General features: G+C 46.1%; 1 protein-coding gene across 1 annotated transcript in view; it reads right to left on the reverse strand.

The window, feature by feature from the left end:
- Positions 1-19680, reverse strand: part of ALK (ALK receptor tyrosine kinase) — a 903954-nt gene extending 884274 nt beyond the window's left edge. Inside the window, exon 1 of the mRNA XM_084820831.1 lies at positions 19011-19680. Within this exon, the coding sequence (XP_084676957.1) occupies positions 19011-19680 (670 nt within the window). The remainder of the gene's footprint in view (positions 1-19010) is intronic.
- Between the last annotated feature and the right edge of the window lie 3027 nt (positions 19681-22707).

Here is a 22707-nt window from a genome sequence, read left to right on the forward strand (position 1 = left end):
AGAGTCTTCTCCAGCACCACAGTTCAAAAGCATCAATTCTTCGGCGCTCAGCCTTCCTTATAGTCCAGCTCTCACAGCCATACATTACTACTGGGAAAACCATAGCTTTGATTAGACAGACCAGACTTGTCGGCAAGGTGATGTCTCTGCTTCTTACTATGCTGTCTAGATTTGCCATAGCTTTCCTCCCAAGGAGCAAGCATCTTTTAATTTCATGGCTACAGTCACCGTCTGCGGTGATCTTGGAGCCCAAGAAAGTAAAACCTGTCACTGCTTCCATTTCTTCCCCTTCTATATGCCAGGAAGTGATAGGGCCAGATGCCATGATCTTAGTTTTTTTTAATGTTGAGTTTCAAACCAGCTTTTGCACTCTCCTCTTTCACCCTCAACAAGAGGCTCTTGAGGTCCTCTTCGTTTTCTACCATTAGGGTGGTATCATCTGCATATCGGAGGTTGTTGATAATTCTCCCAGCAATATTAATTCCGACCTGTGATTCATCCAACCCAGCGATTCTCATGATGTACTCTGCATATAAGTTAAATAAGCAGGGTGACAATATGCAGCCTTGTCATACTCCTTTCCCAATTTTGAACCACTCGGTTGTTCCATGTCTGGTTCTTACTGTTGCTTCTTGACCCTCGTACAAGTTTCTCAGGAGACAGGTAAGGTGGTCTGGTACTCCCATCACTTTAAGAATTTGCCACAGTTTGTTGTGATCCACACAATCAAAGGCTTTAGCGTAGTCAATGAAGCAGAAATAGACATTTTTCTGGAATTCTCTTGCTTTCTCCATGATGCAGCGAATGTTGGCGATTTGATCTCTAGTTCCTCTGCCTCTTCAAAACCCAGCTTGTACTTCCGGTAGTTCTCAGTTCACATGCTGCTGAAGCCTAGCTTGTAGGATTTTGAGCATCACCTTGCTGGCATGTGAAATGAGCGCAATTGTGCGGTAGTTTGAACACTCTTTGGCGTTGTCCTTCTTTGGAATTGGAATGTAAACTGACCTTTTCCAGTCTTGTGGCCATTGTTGAGTGTTCCAAGTGTTGGCATATTGAATGCAGCACTTTAACAGCATCATCTTTTAGGATTTTAAATAGCTCAGCTGGAAATACTGTCATCTCTGCTAGCTTTGTTGTTACTAATGCTTCCTAAGGCCCACTTGACTTCACTCTCTCGGATGTCTGGCTCAAGTTCAGTGACCGCACTATCATGGCTATCAGGGACATTAAGATCTTTCCTGTATAGTTCTTCTGTGTATTCTTTCCACCTCTTCTTAATCTCATCTGCTTCTGTTAGGTCCCTGCTTTCATTGTCTTTATCATGCCCGTCTTTACACAAAACGTTCCCTTGAGATCTCCAATTTTCTTGAAGAGATCTCTAGTCTTTCCCATTCTGTTGTTTTCCTCGATTTCTTTGCATTGTTCATTTAAGAAGGCCTTCTTGTCACTCCTTGCTATTCTCTGAAACTCTGCATTCAGTTGGATATATCTTCCCCCTTCTCCCTTGCTTTTTGCTTCCCTTCTTTCCTCAGCTACTTGTAAAGCCTCATCAGACAGCCACTTGGCTTTCTTGCATTTCTTTTTCTTTGGGATGGATTGAGTTGCTGCCTCCTGAACAACGTTATGGACCTCCATCCATAGTTCCTCAGGCACTCTGTCTATCAGGTCTAATCTCTGAAATCTATTCCTCACCTCCACTGTATATTCATACGGGATATGATTTAGGTCATACCTGAATGGTTTAGTGGTTTTCCCTACGTTCTTCAATTTCAGCCAAAATTTTGCAAGAAGCAGCTCATGATCTGAGCCACAGTCAGCTCCAGGTCTTGTTTTTACTGACCATATAGAGCTTCTCCATCTTTGGCTGCAAAGGACATAATCAATCTGATTTCGATATTGACCATCTGGTGATGTCCATGTGTAGAGTCGTCTCTTGTGCTGTTGGAAAAGAGTGTTTGCTATGATCAGCATGTTCTCTTGGCAAAACTCTATTAGCTTTTGTCCTGCTTCATTTTGTACAGCAAGGCCATGCCTGCCTGTTATCTAGGGTTGGCGGAGAATTCCTCCCCGAAACTTCGGGGGGTCGAGCGCCAACGTGTTCAGCCCCCCGAACAAGTTTCGGGGAGAAATCCTCCGAACCCCCCCCCGCACCCCCCCCCCGGGACGGGACTTACCTTCACCGAATGTCCCTCCCGGTGGCGGGTCCGGCCGGCGGTTCGGCGGGTGTTTGAGTGGGGCGGGAGCGGCAGCCGGTCTTTCGACCGGCTGCCACCGCCGCCATTGCAATCAAAGAAAAAAAAAACGCCCCCTGATAGGCTACGTGACAATTCACGTAGCCTATCACGACTAGATTTGCAAAGTCAGCCGTGATAGGCTACGTCAATCGTCACGTAGCCTATCATGGGTGACTTTAAAAAAAAAAAAAGTGCGTACAGATAATGGCGGCCCCCATAGGGAGCCGCCATTCCCGTTCCTTATTTGGTCGCTGTAGTCTACGTAAATGTTTACATAGACTATGGCGAAAATAAGGGCAACGCTATTTGCATTGCCCTTATTTTCGCCGTAGTCTCCGTAAACATTTACGTAGACTACAGCGACTAAATAAGGAAGGTGAATGGCGGCTCCCTATAGGGGCCGCCATTAGCGTACGCGCTTTTTTTTTTTTTTTTAAAGTCACCCGTGATAGGCTACGTGACGATTGACGTAGCCTATCACAGCTGACTTTGCAGATCTAGCCGTGATAGGCTACGTGAATCGTCACGTAGCCTATCAGGGGGAGTTTTTTTTTTTTTTTAAACTTCCGCGTTCGCGTCCGGGCGAGGCGGGAAGCCTCCCCCCCGGCCTGAATTTCGGCCGGGGCGAGGCAGGAAGCCTCCCCCCCCGGCCTGAACTTCGTGGGGGGAGCAGCAAAGCGCCTCCCCCCCACCGCGAACGTCCTTCGACGACAGGTAAGGGACTTTCGTCCACCCCTACTGTTATCCCGGTGATTTCTTGTCTTCCTACTTTAGCATTCCAGTACTCACTGCCTTGTTGTGGCGAAGGGGCTTGCGTAACTCAGTGAAGCCATAAGCTATGCCGTGCAGGGCCACCCAAGACGGACAGGTCATGGCAGAGAGTTCTGACAAAATGTGGTCCACCGGAGAAGGAAATGGCAACCCACTCCAGTATTCTTGCCAAGAAAACCCCATGGAACATATCACAAGGCTAAAAGATATGACGCTCGAAGATGAGCCCCTCAGGTCGGAAGGTGTCTAATATACTACTGGGGAAGAGCAGAGGGAATTTCCAAGTAGCGCCAGAAAGAGTGAAGCGGCTGGGCCAAAGCCGAAAGGATACTCAGCTGTGGATGTGTCTGGTGGTGAAAAGAAAATCCGACGCTGTAAAGAACAATATTGTTTAGGAACCTGGAATGTCAGATCAATGAATCAAGGTAAGCTGGAAGTGGTCAAACATGAGATGGCAAGACTGAACATCAACATCTTGGGAATCAGCGAACTAAAATGGACAGGCATGGGTGAATTTAATTCAGGTGACCATTATATCTACTACTGTGGGCAAGAATCCCTTAGAAGAAATGGAGTAGCACTCATAGTCAACAAAAGGGTGGGAAAAGCAGTACTGGGGTACAATCTTAAAAATGATAGAATGATCTCAGTACGAATCCAAGGCAACCCATTCAACATCACAGTAATTCAAGTCTATGCCCCAACCACTGATGCCGAAGAAGCTGAGGTTGATCGGTTCTATGAAGACCTACAACACCTTCTAGAACTAACACCAAACAAAGATGTCCTCTTCATCATAGGGGATTGGAATGCTAAAGTAGGAAGTCAAGAAATCACCGGGATAACAGGCAGGAATGGCCTTGGTGTACACTGCCATGCTCCCCTTTAAATGTTGGGGCTTCTTATCAAGCTGAGCCTGGAAACACTCCCCAGTCTGCCCACCCTCTTTGCCAACCCTTGAGCTGGCCACCAGATGCAGCTGTGGCATTTGTGTAATTAGCTCAGCTGTTCAGCAACCAGCTGAAGCCTCAGCATTTCCCCAGGAGATGAACTTCAGTGACAACCCACTCCTCTGGCACTCTGCTAAATCTACAGTTACTGGGATCAGGCTGGGCTGGTCACCAGAGAGGGTCCAATATGCCCATGCCTCACTACAGTAACTGTGTCTGGAAGGAGCCCTGGACATTGTGACTGAATGCAACAGTTACTGCCCCATTGACTGCTAGTCACTGGAGGCTTCTGACAGGGGAGGCACTGTGGGTTCTTCTTGGCAGGATGCTTGAACACTGTGTGTGGAACTTTGTTCTGTAATATCACAGTATGCCTACTGTTACTGTGAACTGATTGATGCTCTCCATGTGTGAGTACTATATGGTAGGGTGGCCATTTATGCATTGCCCCCCCAAAAGGAATTGCATCATCAAAAAAGAGGGCATCAATTTGCATAACATTTGCATATAATATGTATAAGTTCAAATTTAGAAATAGAAACTATAATTTAAATAGAAATACAATACATCTCATCATAGTGGAGAACACTGACCAACAGACAATTTGTGTGCATACTCTGTCTGCTGTCCAAACTGTTGATGGGCCTGTGCTCTTTCTCTTTATGGTTCTTTGACTTTCTTTCTTTATTACTTATTTATAGTATTTTTATGCCGCTCCTCATCCAAAAAGGCACCTCGAGCAGTTTACATTAAACAAGACAGTCCCTTCCCATAGGCTTACAATCTAAAAAGACACGACATACAAGGGAAAAGGAATGGGCAGGGAAAAGGAGAAAAAAAATTATTTTAGCAGGGCTTGTAGAATGGCTCTATTTTCCTTCACCTCAGCTTCCTGGAATGACTGCTGCTGGTGAATCTAAACCAGACATGGACTGAACAACCCATCAAATAGAGGTCATTGTAAAGTAGGACACTTGGCCACCCTACATGTGGTGTTGTTGGTACATAATGCCATGGACTGGTGCTACCGCAGATGTCACTGGTGTTTGGGGAGTATGTGTTGGTGTTATTGTCACAGTTAATGTTTTGTTTTCTCCTTTGCTGCTGGAAGTGCATATGATCATGACTAAAGGATTCTGGAGTAGCTACAGCATTGTGGATGCCAGCATAACAGGATCATGGGATCTGCATGTTAGTCTCAAAATGCATTTCTTGCCTAAATATTTAAACACATAAATAACCTCCAGCTATTCTACCTTGTCATTTTAAGCTTTCTGACATTTATTGTTCTGAAGAGAAGAAAGGTCAAACTTATCAAATCTGCATTTATGCTTCCATGACATTTTTCTCCAACCAAATTTTTCTGAATTACAGAGGCAAGACAAATGTAGCTCATTTCCGAAAGGACCTTTCTCATCTATGCATGGCTGCCTATGTTGTAGGACACATTTCTGAATATTCTTTGAGTAAAGGAAAAGTCATAATTCAGTTCAACAGGAATTTGGAAAACTGTCTTGGGAGATGGTGTTTGTGTTCCAGTTTTGTTGCTGACACATTAACAGTGCAATCCTATACATGTCTACACAGAAGTAAGGCACATTGAGTTCAGTGGGTCTAACTCCCAGGTAAGTGTGTATAGGATTGTAGCCAAATATCTTGGACAAAAACATCTTAGGCCTCAGTTTCCAAATATGCTGACTAATTTAGACTGCCTTCCCTTCAAATAAATAAATATAAAGCAGTTTAACCCAACTTTCAAAACCTCTGAGCAATAAGTCTATATGCAGACTTGTTGTCTTTGGTTGATTTTCACTATAATTCTATTTCTACTAAATATTTATATAAAACAGTCCCTTGAGGGACAGCCAATTTTCAGAAACAGATGTACAAAATAGCCCCAGCTAAAGTAATCACTTTAAAAGAAACTCTGTATTTATTCCCTTATATTAAACACAGTTCCTGCTTGGTTGTTATGTTGCACAACACATTATTGTCTATCAATATTTTAGCAGACTGAGTTACTGTTAGGAATTCGAACAAAAGCCAATTGAATTTTAAGCAAGTGTAAAATTAAATTATACTTCAAGAAAGCAAATTTCAGATTCATTGGTACAAGTCTACATTTCTAAGTGTGAGACTCAGAGCTGAAACAAATCCATACCTCAGCCTTCAAAGAGAAGCTTGAACTTTGAATATCAAATGTACACAGTGACCTTCACATAAACAAGTTACAGACCAAGAAACATTTGCTGAAATTACGTGGCAAATAACTCTGACAACTCAGAGACATCCATAAGCTACAGATGGGCAGTTTGCAAACAGGGAACAAGGCTACAGTTTGTCAAATAAATTATTTCTCATGAAAACTGCTCAGGAAAAGGAGAAAGGAAGTAACTCACTGCATTAAAAAGGGATGTTTTATTGGGCAAATCAAAGAGAATCCAGACATCCTGGCTGCTGAAATACTTGTCTTCTTAACTAAACACAACTAGATATTTAAGGTGCAGCTTCAGTGATAAGTTCTCCTGAAAAAAAACTATAAATGAAATGGAATTTTTGATGTCAATTTTTTGGTACCAAGAAAGTCCAATCCTGACAGAATCATAGTTGAAACCGTCCCCAGACCTGGACTCTATTTATGATTGGTGATGATTCAGCAAACTGGAGCATAATAAACAACATAGCAGCAGCACTGTATGTTACAGGTACTGAAATTGGAGGAGATAGATAGGTCATGGTGTCCCCTTGGGAACTTCTTTCCCTTTTGCAAACACTTTGCTTCCAAGAGAACTCTAAGCATTTCTGTGCCACTGTTCTCATTTGTAAATGAGAATAGCTGCATTTCTTTATTATACAGGTATATGACCTAACGTTTCAGTACATTGGTGGCTTACAGATGTGGTTGTCAACTTTGCTTAGCAGGTTTGAGGGAGAAGGGCCTAGAAAATCCAGCACTGCTTAAAAATCCTGTCATGCTGAGGTCATGCAGAAACCACGCTTCATGCATACTTCATATTACAGTTAAATTGCTCTCTGAGCCCTATTTCTGTATAGGACATTGAGAACCCGTGGGATCTTTAAAAAAAAAAGACTTTGGGTTCAAATCCAAGTTGAACATGGCATGCATTCATCATCTGTAAACTGGGAATTACAGTTACCCCACAGGGTAGTGTAGAACATGAACAAAATAAAGGCTGCAAAATACACACATGCGCACACATGCATTGCATTTGTGTATACTAAAATCCTATCAAAGTCAGTGGGATTTAAGCAGGATTGAAGACACTAACGGTAAAAACCCTTTGCACATTAAATATGCATGTCATTAATTATCAGTCCAACTAAAGATTTTCACAATTCAACATTAAACATGCTTGTAAATTTGACTCACATCAATGAGACTCAATGGGAAAAGATGTTCTTTTTGGATTATAGTAAGATTCCATTAGAGGTTCCATTCCATCTGAAGTTAAATCCCAATCAAATGAAACAAATGCAGTTGACTTAAACACAAACAAAATCGCTGCAGGGAGCCAATTTTAAAAACAAACAAAAACAAATGCTAGACTGACAACAGAAAGATGTAGCTCTTCCCACTAGCCTTTGCCACACATATCCTACTTTATATTTTTCACTTGAGCACCCATTTTGTTGTTGTTAGGATTAGAAAAGCAAACTAAAGGCACAACATTAAATGAATGTTCCATTGGGGCTGCTGAGTATTATCTCATATGCTCTAAGCCCACAGATATATTTGTACTACAGATGTAAACTGATTTAACAGTCATTCCTTCTCTCCAAGGAATGCTTGGAATTATAATTGGGGCGGGGGGCTAGGGGGCTTTAACAAACAATGCTAAGAACTTTAATCAAACTGTAGTTCCTGGGATTTCTTGGAGGAAGCCATGCCAAGTCAACTGGTGTAAAACCAATATACAATACATTTGTAGTGTAGATATACATTTAGAGCCTAAGACGTTCTGTACACTGTACCTTTTGCACCGTTACGCAGAGTCAATTGCTGGCAGCCCTCAAAGTTGTGCTAAAACTAGACTGAATTTACTTTCTAATGGATTTTCATGAGCTCCCAGGGAGCTACTACTAGTCATTGCACAGAGGCAGGCTTGCAGCCATGCAGAAGAAAATTAAGCTGTCACTGCAACTACCTGCCAGAACAAATGTAACATATGCCACCAGGATGTCATCATAAATGGCCTATCTGTAGAAAGTGATCTCTGTCCTGGCCATGGCATGTCAAACTACTTATCATATGAGCATCCAGCCTCATGCTAGGAGTCTCTAGACCCAACCTGGTGCTGCCAGGAATGTGCAGCAGGACAGGAAGACTCACAACATGATGGGAGAAAGAGATCTGTGTAGTAATGCACATGTGATGATAGAAATGCTGCCAGTTCTCACAGTGAGACCATTTTGGCAACTTCTCCATAGTGAATATTATGTGTACTGTGGCCTGAAGGGGTAAACTAGTATAATGTGTGACATTAACAAGTTCTAAGGCAATACAGTCCTAAAAGCAATTAGGCAGCAATTCTTAAACAGCTTCCTCTAATAGAAACCAACTGAAGCCAAGGGGAAAATTCCAGGATTTCACCCTGAACAGCCCAGAAGGGCAAGGAGAAGGATTATTGAGAAGGAAACATCATGGCTGGCAGAGAATGTCCATGGTGTTTCACCTGCAGTGTGCCTGGCAATGAAGAACAATGGCCAGGTAAAAGCCTCCTGGAATCACAGTTCAATTGCCAGGTTGTCAGTGATGTGGTTCCTGGAGATGGAAGCCTGCCTCCCAATGGGAGGTGAAGGGCAGGGCTGTTGTGGAGTCAGCAAAACCTGGACTGAAGGTTTCCTCAGTGATTTTACAGAGTGCACAACAGAGGAGCATGGGGAGAAGCTTGGACTGTGTCTCCATGACAAGAGAAAGAGAAGTGAATGGAGGAGTACTGGATTTTTAAAAAGGAATCAGCTTTGCTGAACTTTGGTCCATGCAGGGTTCCACAAACTAGTGCTCTGCACCAGTAAAAATCACTTCTCAGAACATACTTCCTGGTGGGGGTTGGCATGAACATCATCTGACTGGCAGGGGCTGCTCAACCAATAAGAGAGGCTTCCCCCCTCCCCCACCTTTCTCTTTTCCCCTGAAAGTCCAGGTGCACCTGCATTTCAGGAGCAAGCCTCAATAAGCACAATGGGAGTTACTTCCAAGTAGACACTCATATGCTTGTGCTGGGAAAGGTGGGGGGACACAGGGATGGGAAACTAGCCCCCTTTCTAATGACAGGATCTCTATAAGGAAGGTGTGAAGTAGTTACTGCCTAAGGCACTAAGCCAAGCCACGGAGAATCACAGGTTCAACTCTGTACTCAATTCACAGGGATCTCTGTAAATTCTGATGTGGACATTCAGAGGGCAAGCCTCATTCAGCACAATGGGAGTTACTTCTGAGTAGGCACTACTTGGTTTGTGCTGAGAAACACAGGGGTGGGAGACAGGAAACACCCCTTGACTGGGGGTCACAGTGAAAGGCACACCCATGGGCAGGGCTAGCATACTCAAGCTAAATGCGGGGGTTGGGGCACACAACAGCTATACTGTGGAGAACCCAACTTAAGGAAAAGAATTGGACTTTAAGCAGTTGCAGGAAATCCATTTTTTTTCCCTGATTAGCTCCAGGATGTCTGCTGGATGGCCATGACATCATATATCGCTGGTGGAGACACCCCCTTGGACAGCTTTAAAAGGGAATTAGAGAAATGTATGGAGGCTAAGGCTATCAGTGGCGACCACTCATGATGGCTATACATTATAGAGCTGTGAACAAATGGCCTCTTGAAATTCTGTACCCTATTTGTGGGAAGAGAAAATGGCACAGGGGGGGACAGTTTCACCAAATTTCTTCAGAGGAAGGAGAATATCTCAACAATTTATCACAAGTAGGGCTCACCACTGGCAATGGTTGTGACACAGCTTCTTCTTTTTCATAAGGTTTTGGGGGGGCGTTGTGATGCCACTGCAAGTGACAACAGCATCAACTGTGTTGGCAGTCTCCCCCAACCCCATTTTGCATCCACCACAATACAGGTATGAGGGGGGCAGTGTTGTGTATAGCTCCAGGGAAGTGGTGGAGGTAGTGTTGTGCCAAATTCCGTCCTCCAATTTCCTGAAAGTTTTCTTCCCCATGAAAGAGACTTCCATTGTTCTTCCTCATTCTCAGGGTGTTTTATTTGTCTACTGTTTTTGAGCTCACCTAATCACTGCAAGTAATGGCAGAAAGCGAAGAGGATCTAAAGAGCCTCTTGTTGAGGGTGAAAGTGGAGAGTGCAAAAGCTGGTTTGAAACTCAACATTAAAAAAACTAAGATCATGGCATCTGGCCCTATCACTTCCTGGCATATAGAAGGGGAAGAAATGGAAGCAGTGACAGATTTTATTTTCTTGGGTTCCAAGATCACTGCAGACAGTGACTGTAGCCATGAAATTAAAAGATGCTTGCTCCTTGGGAGGAAAGCAACGGCAAACCTAGACAGCATAGTAAGAAGCAGAGACATCACCTTGCCAACAAAGGTCTGTATAATCAAAGCTATGGTTTTCCCAGTAGTAATGTATGGCTGTGAGAGCTGGACTATAAGGAAGGCTGAGCGCCGAAGGATTGATGCTTTCAAACTGTGGTGCTGGAGAAGACTCTTACGAGTCCCCTGGACTGCAAGGAGGGCAAATCAGTCAATCCTAAAGGAAATCAACCCTGAGTGCTCATTGGAAGGACAGATACTGAAGCTGAAGCTCAAATATTTTGGCCACCTAATGCGAAGAGAAAACTCCCTGGAAAAGTCCCTGATGCTGGGAAAGACTGAAGGCAAAAGGAGAAGGGGACGGCAGAGGATGAGATGGCTAGATAGCATCACTGATGCAATGAATATGAACTTGAGCACACTCCGGGAGAGAGCGGAGGACAGGAAGGCCTGGCGTGCTATGGTCCATGGGGTCATGAAGAGTCGGACATGACTGAACAACAACAACAATCACTGCAAGGCTGCCAAAGGTGCCATGTGGTGTTTTTTTTCTTTCTGTTACACATCTCTCGACAGCTCCACAGCCTCCCAGGCTGCCTGATCTGAAAAAAAGTCCTTTTACCTTGTGTTGTCTTTCCCTGGGCTTTAATTGAAATGTAGGAAGCCAAGGAGGCTACAAGCTGTCAGAAAGATGATTGTACAATGAAAGACAAGGCACTGGCACACACCTACCTCCTGAGTAATGTAAGCACAAGACACCGAAACCCAACCAATGAGAATTTCTCAGAAATTTTCTTCACCATTAAATTTATTTTCAAAAGCAGTTTCTTTTCTGTCAAACTGAATGAGAATGGTCAAAAAAATGTGGGAGAAATTTTTGGCACAGCACTAATATATTACCTCCAGGATCAAGGGCAGATGCCTCTCAATACCAGTTGCTGGGGGAAATGAGCAGGGGGGTGCTCTTGCACTCATGTCCTGCTTCTGGGCAGTGGTGCAGCTAGGTAATTTTAGACCTTGAACATTAATGGTTTTATGAGGGGCCCCCTTTAGTTGGCCACATGTATTACTTCCATTATGAAGAGCACAACTAACATTTCTCTTTCCTTCACCCCTTCAGCCACCATTAAATGCTTTAAAGCTGTTTCTACATTCCTATTACGTTAGAATGACAACAACAAAACTGTTTGCCAATGCTAATTAAAAACAACAACTATGAGCACGTGCAGTTTTGCATTTTAATCTCACTTAAATCATAGCACCATCATGACTACAGGAATAAAATGGAGTTTGCTTCTGCTGTTCTGATGCCTTCATCACCTGCCGCTCTCTAGGTGGTCACTGGGGTCCACCTGGGCTGTGGGGCCCTGGATTTTGGCCCCAAGGTCCAGCCCTGGTGGTACCACTGCTTCTGGGCTTCCCACAGGCATCGGGTTGACTGCTGTGGGAGCAGAATGCTGGACTTTAACATAAGAAGAGCCATGCTGGATCAGATCAAGGTCCATCAAGTCCAGCATTCTGTTCACATAGTGGCCAACCTGCTGCCCACGGGAAACCCACAAGCAGAACATGAGTGCAACAGCAACTGGTGCACATTCCCCAGCAACTGGTGCACATAGGCATTCTGCCTCTGAGGTGGATCATTTCAAAACACCATACAAAATTGTATACATCTTATTTGTGAGTACTGTTTCCTGTACTTTGGGTCTAGTACTAAATTGTGCAACCCACATACTCAGAACCAGAAGTTGCCATGAGAAGTACCTTATACATCCATGCAACTCATCCATCTATCCTAGTGTATATATTTAAAGTACTTGCACATGGTATCCTTTTCATTAATATTACATTCTCTAGAAGTGCCTGTGCTTGACAATATGGTTAATATATTTCCTTACCTTTTAGTTGCAAAGCTGTCTCAACACAGATATTTGCCTTTCTCTTCCTGCTTCATGGCCATCTTAGCATGGGCAGGATCAAAGAGATGGATGAGTATCTCTCATGTAAGAATGAGCAATATCTCATGGTTCCACCTTGGAAAGTTTTAGCAGGGCTTGGAGTGGACAGAGTGCATTCTGCAATCCACCCCAGACATGCTTAAAGTGGAAAGTATGCCCAGGGGACATTCCCAGGCCATGCAAGGCATATCAGCGCACATTCTGTGGCCTCCAGTATGCAGAAACGTCAACAGCATCATCAGCTCCTTGCTGCGCATGGCCTCTGACCATGACCAGATTCTTCTGGACATCCACAGCTTATGCTAAACTTCACCTTACAAGCTGTTTCCAGACCAAAACCCACCAAGATGCAGTAGGTCCCAGGTCCAATTCAGAAATCATTCTGACCCAACTGGCACCCTGATGTCTGGTCTGAATTCCAGTTGAAAACCTGATCTATGCAGTCTATAGACCGTTTCCCAACAATTTATCACTGTTCTCTTTCTTGTATATGACTTTTCATGTCAGCACATATCTCCATACATGCTGAAGTTCAGTGGCCAGGTTTTTGCATACTTAAAGCCTGCAGAGCCTTGCTGCTCTTGGTATGAGAGGAGTCTAAATGGGAACCAAAAGCTACATTGAGGGAACCCTTTAGAACAACATTCCATCTGCTTCTGTAGTGAGCCTGGTAATAACTATAACAAGAATACAATTATAAGCCTATGGTGCCAGAATAGTGTCAGACATAACCCCATGTTAAATTATTATTAGTCTACATGTCTACTGTAGATTAGGGATAAATGTACCCTCAAGTCTCAAAAGAATATGTTATGCATTGCTATTAGGAACATTGCTCAACATCTCAATCTGTCTTATGCTTCAAAGTATCATGACCTTCTGAATCATCTCCAAAATTCATTGCACTGTCTGTGCTTTAATGTGCACCCCCAAACATGCACCATTGAATATGTAAGTAATAACTTATCACCATAGGAAGCAGGGCTGTGCATGGATCCCCTGATCTGACTTGGGCCTGATTCAGCTCGGGCTGATTCAGAGGGGCCCGACCCACCTTGGCCTACGAAGCTGAAGCAGGATTCAAACATCCGAATCCCACTTCACCCCTCCCACCAACATGCAGCCCAGCCCCCAGCTCCTTACATGAGCCCTTGTTCCATTGGTGTGGGGGGGGTTGCCGCTGCCAGGGAAGCCACTGCTGCCAGCGCTGCCAGGAAAACCACTGCCTGTCACAGCCCGCCAACAGGCACGAGGGCAGGAGTCACCATCCAACTGCGCATTCTCCCTCCCTTGCAAAGAGGGGAGGGCCCCTCCACTCAAGCTTTCACAGGTTTCTTGCTTGAAAGAAGCCTGTGAAAGCCTGAGTCAGGTGGCAGGAGCAGGAGTCACCCTCCAACTACACTCTCTCTCTTCCTTGGAAGGGGGGGAGGGCACCTGGTTGGAGGCTAACTCCTGCCTCTCTTCAACCTTTCATGGGTTCCTTGCTTGCAAGGAGCCCATGAAGGCTTGAGTGAAGCCAGTGGCGGCAGCTTGCAAGGAGGGCAGGCTGCCGTTGCTGCCACCACTGCCACTGGGGGAGTCTCTGCCATTTTAAAAATGGCTCCCCCCCATTCCTTGGAACAAGACAGCTGCTGGCACGCATCATATAAGATAATAAGAGCTGGGTGCTGGGCAGTGGTGGTGGCGTGGCAGCTGGGCCTCCAGATTGCTCCATACACTGAAGCACTTCGGAGCAACCTGATCTGCTTTGGGCCGCTTCATGCCCCCTCTGCCTCAATTCACAGGCAGCCCGAGGCACCCCGCTTTGACTCGGAGTTCACAGCCCTAATAGGAATTTAAACCTTTCTTTTCCTCTACAGATTACTGAAACATCCCAATAAACATGCTTGATGTAGCAAACATCTCCAGCACTATATCAGTAGATTTTCCTATAGCTGAAATGCATGGCCCAATGGTTTATAGATCTTGGCCTGAGTTCATACATTACTTGGGGCTGGGGCTGCCCTTGCAAGGGGGAGGTGCAAGCTCACCCCTCTCCCCTCCACCACACAGATTACATCTCATGTGAGCAGGGCATTCCATCCACACAAATGCACTACCACACACAGAGGCCTAGTCTCAGTAAATGTTTTTACTGTAGAATTTTATTGTTTTAAACTGTTTTATTGTATGTTGTACATCACCCAGAGTGGCTGGGTGACCAGCCAGATGGGCGATTAATAAATTTAATAATAATTTAACAATAATAATAATAGTCTGTGTGATTCTTTCCCATCAAAAAAAAACTGTGGGGGTGGAAGGCAGATCATGTGAATCTGACATCCAGATGAATGGATGTTTATGTGGGACATGTGGCTGATACAAGATATTATTTGCATGGTGGAGAGGACAGAATTAGACAGCTTCTTCACCATGCAAGAATAAAACTCTCCTTGGTAAATGTAGGAACTGGAACTCTTTTGCATCAAATGTTGCAGCCTAAAGTATTACTTCATTCTTTAGAAATTGCAGAATTTGACATAGTTAAAATTTATGAGCTCCTGGCTCACCTGTGAATTGAGAAATCTTTTGAAAGCTCTGAAGATCCTATGGCAAAGATTAAGAAACCCAGTGTAGAATCCCCACAGTTCAGGTATGCCAAGCCTACCAACTGAGAATAGGGCATTTCATCTAAGGATTCCTACTGCCATGTTCTGAAGAAGTTCCATAGAGCTTCTGTAGTCATCCTTTAAGATGATTACACTTACAATCTTTCAGTGTCTGCTTAAAAATAATGCCCATGCAGACTTAGGGTCATCCTTTATAGAAAGAGTGATTTGTTAAATAAGGAAAGGGTGAACTTCAGCTAAGCATAATTTTTATTGAGCTTCACTCTGTGTGTGTGTGTGTGTGTGTGTGTGTGTGTAGTTAAGTCAACAAGAACATTTACTGGAACTTCTTGCTTGTTTGAAAGCCAGATAGAGTTCAGCTGCAGTTTGTTTCCCAGACCATCAATATTCTAATCTCAGTCTACATGAAGAACAACTTTGCCAGCCAACAACAACAAAAAATAGGAAGTTAATTATGTATCTCCATTTGTGGCAATTGTGAATTGCTCACTGAAAAAGGAAGGAAGAAAAGCCCACTGTTTATTAAACAGAGTGTTCTGCATTGTTGACTTTAGGATTGCATTGTTTGCAACGTGTTTCCAATTAACTTGAGCAATGGAACAACTGCTTAAATGTCTTCAAGGGAAGATCTCAACTGTGTCATTTCTGCAACAGCTTGGCTGGTGTTTAGTATTGGAAGCCCTTGTGTAGATCTGTGGATGGCATTATAAACATTGCACTGAACAACCACGTCTTGAAACTGAATGCATAGTCATTCTTAAGAATAGGACAAATATGACTATTAAAACATTGGGTATGAATTTTACCAGTTACAGAAGATCTACTGACAAAAGGTCTACACAGTAATATGCATAGTTGTATCACAAGCATCCATGCAGCCTTGAATTGAATCATCCAGAGCAGCCATGGGTAGTCCATAGAATGTTATCTACAGCTGCCCCAAGCAGTAACCAGGAAGACCTTCAGGTTCCAACTGTTCCTCTGAAAGTTGCATCTTTGATGGTTGTGGAATTGAGGGCAGAGTTTCAGAGACATTTTTAAAGAGTCCACTGCAGTCTGCTTTCAATCTAGATTGTGCCCACTAAAGTAATTTCAGCAATTTAAAACTTTCTGGCCCACTGATTCCTGTATAAGACAGAAGCTGGATGCTTCAGTTTTCAAACCAATCAGAAGCTATAAATCTCTTCAAAGGTTTATTTAAGACTGCTCTGCAGGCCACTAATGTGAGGTTACTCCATTGATTAGGGTTCTATTTAATACATGCTATCTTATGTCCTTATGGCATGTTATAAAGGATATGATGTAATTAAGGATTACTTAAAATTACCACACACACAAAAAAGACTCCAGTCCTGATGATATCACATATGGGGAGAAGAAGGGATGAAATCTTGAATTAGAAAGTTCACATGGGAAAAATTGGAGCAAGGGAGCAGCTAATTCAGTGGTCGCTCACACTGGTCTTAGAGTTAATGGGATTGAATCCATACATCTGGTCAAACCCTTAGAATAGGGCTGGGCAGCTTTTTCATCCAGTAGGGACAAACCCTTCCTGCTCAAGCTTCTCATGGGCTGGAGCAATCCAAAGCAATCATTGCAGCCCCCAGCTTGGCCATGGAGGGTTCAGCTTCCCTAGGAAAAAGATCTCAGCAGGTGCCCATCCCAGACAAAGTAGGAGGACACCTCAAGCTCCAGGACAAAAGCCTCACATGACAGACTTTGGCTTGGATCCAATGCTGCACAGCATTGTCCATTGCTGTGCAGCATTGCTGTGTCCATTCATTGCTGTGTCCATTCATGCAATGCAACTTCCACTCAGACAGTGGGACTCCCCCATCCTCTCCTCCTGCCCCCTGTTGCCCCCATGTGCACACCAAATCTGCTCTAGAAACTCCCTCAACTCTCTGGAACAGATTTAGGGTGTGCAGGTGAGGGAAAAGCTGTTCTGCCAGTAGTTTCCCTTCCACTGGATCCAAGCCATTCATACTGCTTCCATCCTATCCTGAGGAGTGACAGGAGCCTGAAAGAATCAGGGCAGAGGCCACAGGCAGCCTGCAGGCTGCCAGTTGGCCGCCGCTGCCTTAGAATATGAAACATCCCCTTGGGATGGAAAAATGCCCCTTTAAAGCATGATGCGAAAGAATTTCATCATGAATGTGCATCTCCATCTTATGTCAATTGTCTCTGTGCATTGGTTCTATGTACTGTCTAGGTATTTTTCCTAAATAAATAAATTCCAAAACTTTCAGCTATTTGGTTTGTATATAATATACAGTACATTCTTCAAACCACTTACTCTAAAGCAGCCAAAAGCAACTCAGAACTACTCTGGAACCAGTAGGCTGAGGGCTGAAGTCTGACAGTCTGATATACAATCTAATTAAGTCTCAATAGTTGTATTTTTCAGCAGTTTAGATCACTTGAAATTCATGGACTACATAAACTTAAATCATAATACTTCATATTAACAACATTAAGGAGTCCGATGTATCATACAGTATCTCTCCAGACAGCAATCCATATTGTAATGTCTATATCTTAACACAGAAAAGTATAGGAAAAAATGATTAACCATTTCATAGAAGTCATGTACCATGCATTTACATCATGGGGTCTTATGGGACATTTATTCTTAAGCCTGTTGATAAACAGCCAATGGGAATCTCTTGATTTAGGCAATGTGTTTAAGCCACCTGCACTGAAATACTGAGATATTGATTTTAATCAGTTAGTTAATGGAAGAAGAGGTTAAATTAAAATTAAGATTGGCCATTGACTGGTCATTAATCAGCTGACAGGTTTAGCAGTTATAGACTTATATGGGACCTCAGTGATGCTGGTTCAGAGTAAGTGACTTGTGGACTGCAGCTAAAGAAGTACACCCTGCTTACCAACCAACTGCTTTGTCAAGTCTTTTCTACCCTAAAGGTTTTTTTGCAACTCAAAAGCATACACCATTTTTCACAACACATGGCTAGACCAATACATCATGTTGTCCAGTTTGTACATTTTCCAAGACCAACAAATTCAAAACCTTACTATTCTCTGTCTTGAGCATTCCTTTAAAATGTTGTTTATCTTGCACATTTAATTGGGAATAAATAACTATGGGTAACCATGCATAAGGTTGAGCTGTTAGTCAATGACCTAGAAAGACAAGGAACTAACTTTTGCACTTCCATAGATAAAAATAGCAAACCTGTAGAACCAGAGCTCAATTATTCCTTAATAGCCCCACCAATGTCCACTGGATTGCTCCAGCGTAACTGATTCCTTCCTGGATTGCAGCTATACTAAGTTCCCCCTTTATTATTTTCTAAAAGGGGAAATGGCAGTTCACTGGTCAAGGAAAAGGGGAACCTAGCTTTCATCAGCCTTCTACTACCCAGCAGGACCAAGGTTCCTAGACAGAGCACTGCAAGTCTGAAGTACATTATTCTACAGTGGGCACCTCAAGGCCAACGCAATGGGGACGAAGAGGAATTTAGACAAGCATAACTGGAAGAGACAAGTAGTTTTCTATTAACTCTTTCAATTCCATTGGGACACATACCCTTTCATACATGGTGGAGTGCAGCTAGGTTTTTTTGTTTTGTTTTCAAGGTTCTCTCTGACATTTTCAGAGCAGATTACAAACTCTCAAGAGGAGGCTTGGAAACAGCTACTGATATTATGAAGAAGTAAAGTGAATTTTAAAAGCACTAGCAAAACCTCATTAAGTTTTCTGGAATAAATGCGAACAGAGACATAATGCTCTTCCTGCATTCCCCATCCAAATCATCCTAGCCCAAAAGGGTGGGCTCTGGGAAGGCAAAGAGACCCCCGCCCTTGATATCTGACTCTTGGTAAGCTTCCCAAACTTTTCCCAATGGCAGACTTGGCTCTTCCAACTAGGTAACCGCGAGACGAGTACAGGAAAGCGCCTGATCTTATCTGGACGCAGAATTCGCTAAGCAGCTGCTCACCTCTGGTAGCTATCTGGAAGGACAGGCGGGGCTGGGAAGCTCTGATGGCCGCGGATAAACTGCCTTCGCTGCCCTGAAAAGACGCCTTCCTCTCGGGCATCAACCGGATTCTCAGCCTGCCTTCCCCCGAGCGGATCCACCAGCTGAATTCCTCGGTGAGGGTAAACTCGAGCTGGCTGGCCTCGGGCCCGGCTCCTTCCCCGGCAGGATGCCAGGCGCAGTCATCTCTCAGGTTGGCTTCGCCCACTTCCAGCACCAGCTGCTTGGCGCGGCGCAGCTTTCGCACCGAGCCCGCTTTCAGCACCTTGGACGGGGCTCTGGCGCGGCCAGCCGGCTCAGCCGAGCCGCTCCTGGGAAGCCAAGCGCCGGCAGCGCGCAGCAGCGGCGGGCAGTCCAGCACCAGGCTGCAGCGCGCCTTGAACCCGCCCAAGGGCTCCGCTCCGCCGCCCAGCACCAGCTCCCGCAGGTAGGTCCGGAACAGAGAAGGCACGATGAAATCCATGGCCAGGCTTTTCCTCTGCAGCCGGGAGAAACTCGACGCCTCGCGCTGCGGTGGCTGCCCAGGGCGGGAGCCCAAGCGGGAGCTCCCCGCGTCCAGGGGCACCGCTTGGGCGGCAAAGGCGAGCAGAGTGGCCGGAAAGAAGAGCGGCGGGAGAACGCCCGCTCTCATATTGCCACGGGACGGAGCGGCTGGATGGCGAAAAGTAACCTTCCGTCCTTCCCCTTGAGTCACCCGCGGAACAGCGACGCTCGGGCGACCCTCCGCCTCGGCTCCTCCTTCGCCCTGGGGGAAACCGGACCGGCCGCGCTGCAGTCCGCTTCCCGCCTCGCCCGCGGAGCCAGCTGACTAAAGGTCCCGCCACCTCCTCGTGGCGCGCACACGCTCCTCCTCGGAAAGAAGAGGCGAAGAGACGCGGCGCCTCCGTCGCCTCGGTCTCGCGCTCAGTGCGAAAGGAAGCGCGCTCTGCTTGGGGGGAGAGGGACGGGCAGCCCGTCTCCCTGCTCGGTGTCGCGCTCGCCCCCTCCCCAAGTCCGAAAGGACTCGCCGCGGGCGGCGGGCGGACCCTCCGCTCGGGCCGCTCGGAGGGGCCCCCGGATGCCTGCGGGGCGCCAGCCGCAGCCTCGCTCCAGAATCCTCCCGCCTCTGCCCGGCTCCGGGAGTTCCGAGGGGGCGTATCGTGTGGCAGCCTCCCCAAGTCCGTCGCCCCCCCCCCGTCGCCGCGCAGCCCGCGCGGGGCTCCCCGCCCGGTCAGCTCGCGCTGGCGGGCGCCCCCTCTCTCGCGGCTGCTCGAGGCCGGCGGGAAGGGCTCCCGGGGAGAGCGCCCCGAGCTGGAGGCTCTTCTTGAGCCCTTTGCCTTCGTTCGGCTGGAGCGAGCGCCGGGCTCCCTTTGCCCGCTGCTGCGCTTCCCTCCGGGGGCGCCTTTCCGGCTTCCCTTCGCCCCGGCCGGGAGCAGCGAAAAGGATGGAGGGCCTCCTTTTGGCGGGAAGGGCGGACCCTCAGATTACCTCAGGGCTCGCCGTGGGTGTCTATGGCCAGAAGGTGAGGAGTCGCCTTCTTTGCCAGTTGCCCGCGTTTTCCTCTGTCCCCGCGCCCGTCCTATTCTTGCCGCCTTTGCGGAGAGAGAAGCGAAGGCGGGAGGTGGTCTGCTGCCCCCGCCGCCGCCGCTTCTGGTAGCCGCGGCTACTCCACGCTTGCTGGGCTCTTCAGCCTCGCTTGCGTCTTTTTCTTCTTCTTTTTCTTTCTGCGGTCGCCGCCGCTGCGAAGATTTCCACAGGCTCCAACTACCCGCCACAACCCAGGCATTACCCTGTGAGCGCTGACATCACGCACGAGCGCGGCTCCCGGCAGCCAATGGCCATTTCGGGGAATGTAATATGCAAATGAGGGAGGCTCAAGCGGGAGAAGAGCCGGCCATTGAGAAAAGCGGCGAGATTCATTCTGCCTGGCGCCCGCGCGCGATCTCCCTCTCTCTCGCTCTCTCATTTCACTGATGGCAGAACGAGCTGGCTGTTTTAGGCAAATGAGAGAGCCCTTGAAGGGGAATTTGCAATCATGCACTTTCCCTAATTGTGCATTAAAAGATTAAGCAGATGAAGCAAAAGGAAAAAAAAGGGGGGGGGAGAAAAGCCCCCATGAAATAGTACAGGTTGTGCATAGGAAGCGTTGAATTCACCACCTTTCTTATTGCTGTAACGAGATATAAATCACCATATGGAACACAGATGGGGGATAAGCAAGGCTAATGAGGGCTAGCGCCTTGACACAGCGATGCAGGATTAAAGCTTTCAAAAGCAGAGAGATGCAATGAGCAGACCCACTACCCAGTAGGGATGGAGGTGGGCTCCCTCCATTCAAAATGCCTCACACCAATGTGAGAAGATTACTTCTAAATGTGATCTTATTGCCTCCTATTAGGGCAGGTGCAGGGAACCTTGTTTCTGCTAAGGGCCACATCCCACCCCCCCATATAATGTGTTTGGGCCACATGCCAGTACTGGGCAGGGGCAGGGCCAAAAGTGGATGGGGTCTCCCCTTTTCTTTCAGCCACCCCCTTTTTTCTCTCTCCCTCTTTCTTCCCTACACAGCAGGCTGCTGGAGGAGGGACAGATTGCTCTAGCCAGAGGCTGTGGAGGCTGGTGGCTCCGATGTCAGTGGGCAGTGAATCTGCTCCGGGTTTCAGTCAGAACCCATCTAAAGGAGCTATGGACAGCTCCTTTAGAATTCTGACTGGTTCTGACTGAAACCTGGAACAGATTCATGCCCCACTGACATCGGAGCCACCAGCCTCCACTGGTATGAAAGGATGACTTGCAGGGGGCATTTGAAATTAGGTCAAGAGCCACATGGAGCCTTAGGGCTGAAGGTTGCCTACACCTGTATTATAGCTTCCCTTCTCTGCTACCAGCCAGCCTTCCCTCCTTGTGACAGCAGTTGTGACAGTAGAAAGGTGTGTCCCTCTCTCCCTCCTCCCCTCTTCCCCCCATCCCCCTTCTTTCTCAGGTCGCCTTTGCCTCCTTCTAATGCTTCTCCCTCCTTCCTGCGTCTAGAGCGCTGCAATAGCAATATCCCAGGTGACAGGTGCACCATGAAATGTAGTTCTCCAGAGATCACCTAACAGAATCACTTGTGATTCTTGATAAGCACCCCAAAAGCCTCACTGTGGGTAGGGAAACAGCACTCACAAGGAAAGATCTCAAAGAGAGAGTGGAAATTGAGGCAAATTTGAGGCAGGGGGCAGGAGGACTACACCTATCACTACTGCTGGGTTGAGCTTGGGTTCTTTTTCAGAGACATGACAAAAGAGATGTCTCTGGTACAGTCCCAACCTGTGAAAGTAGACCCTAGTCAACTGGGAAGCAAGGCTGCCTCTCCCATACAGTGGCCTGGGGTGCACCCATAATTCTGGAACCAATCAGTGCTCTTACACTGCTTCTGGCATGGCCAGCTCCCTACACAATTGAGGTGATGCCCAGAAGCTTCTATAATGTGACACATGCTAAGCTCATGCAAGGATGCCCTCATTTACTTCAACTACGATGTTTGCGTTTTTTTGTTTGTTTTTAAATGGAGCTGGCTCAGTTAATTCACTCAGTGAATTAACTGAGGGTTAATTCCAGGTCTGCTTTCTCAGAGAATCCTTCGACGCAAACTCTGGTTTTATTCAAGTCTTTTCTAAGGAAGCTTGGAAAAAGACAA

Source organism: Heloderma suspectum, chromosome 1, assembly GCF_057233095.1.
Source record: "Heloderma suspectum isolate Gila_16-S chromosome 1, 16-S_ref, whole genome shotgun sequence".
Lineage (NCBI taxonomy): Eukaryota > Metazoa > Chordata > Lepidosauria > Squamata > Helodermatidae > Heloderma > Heloderma suspectum.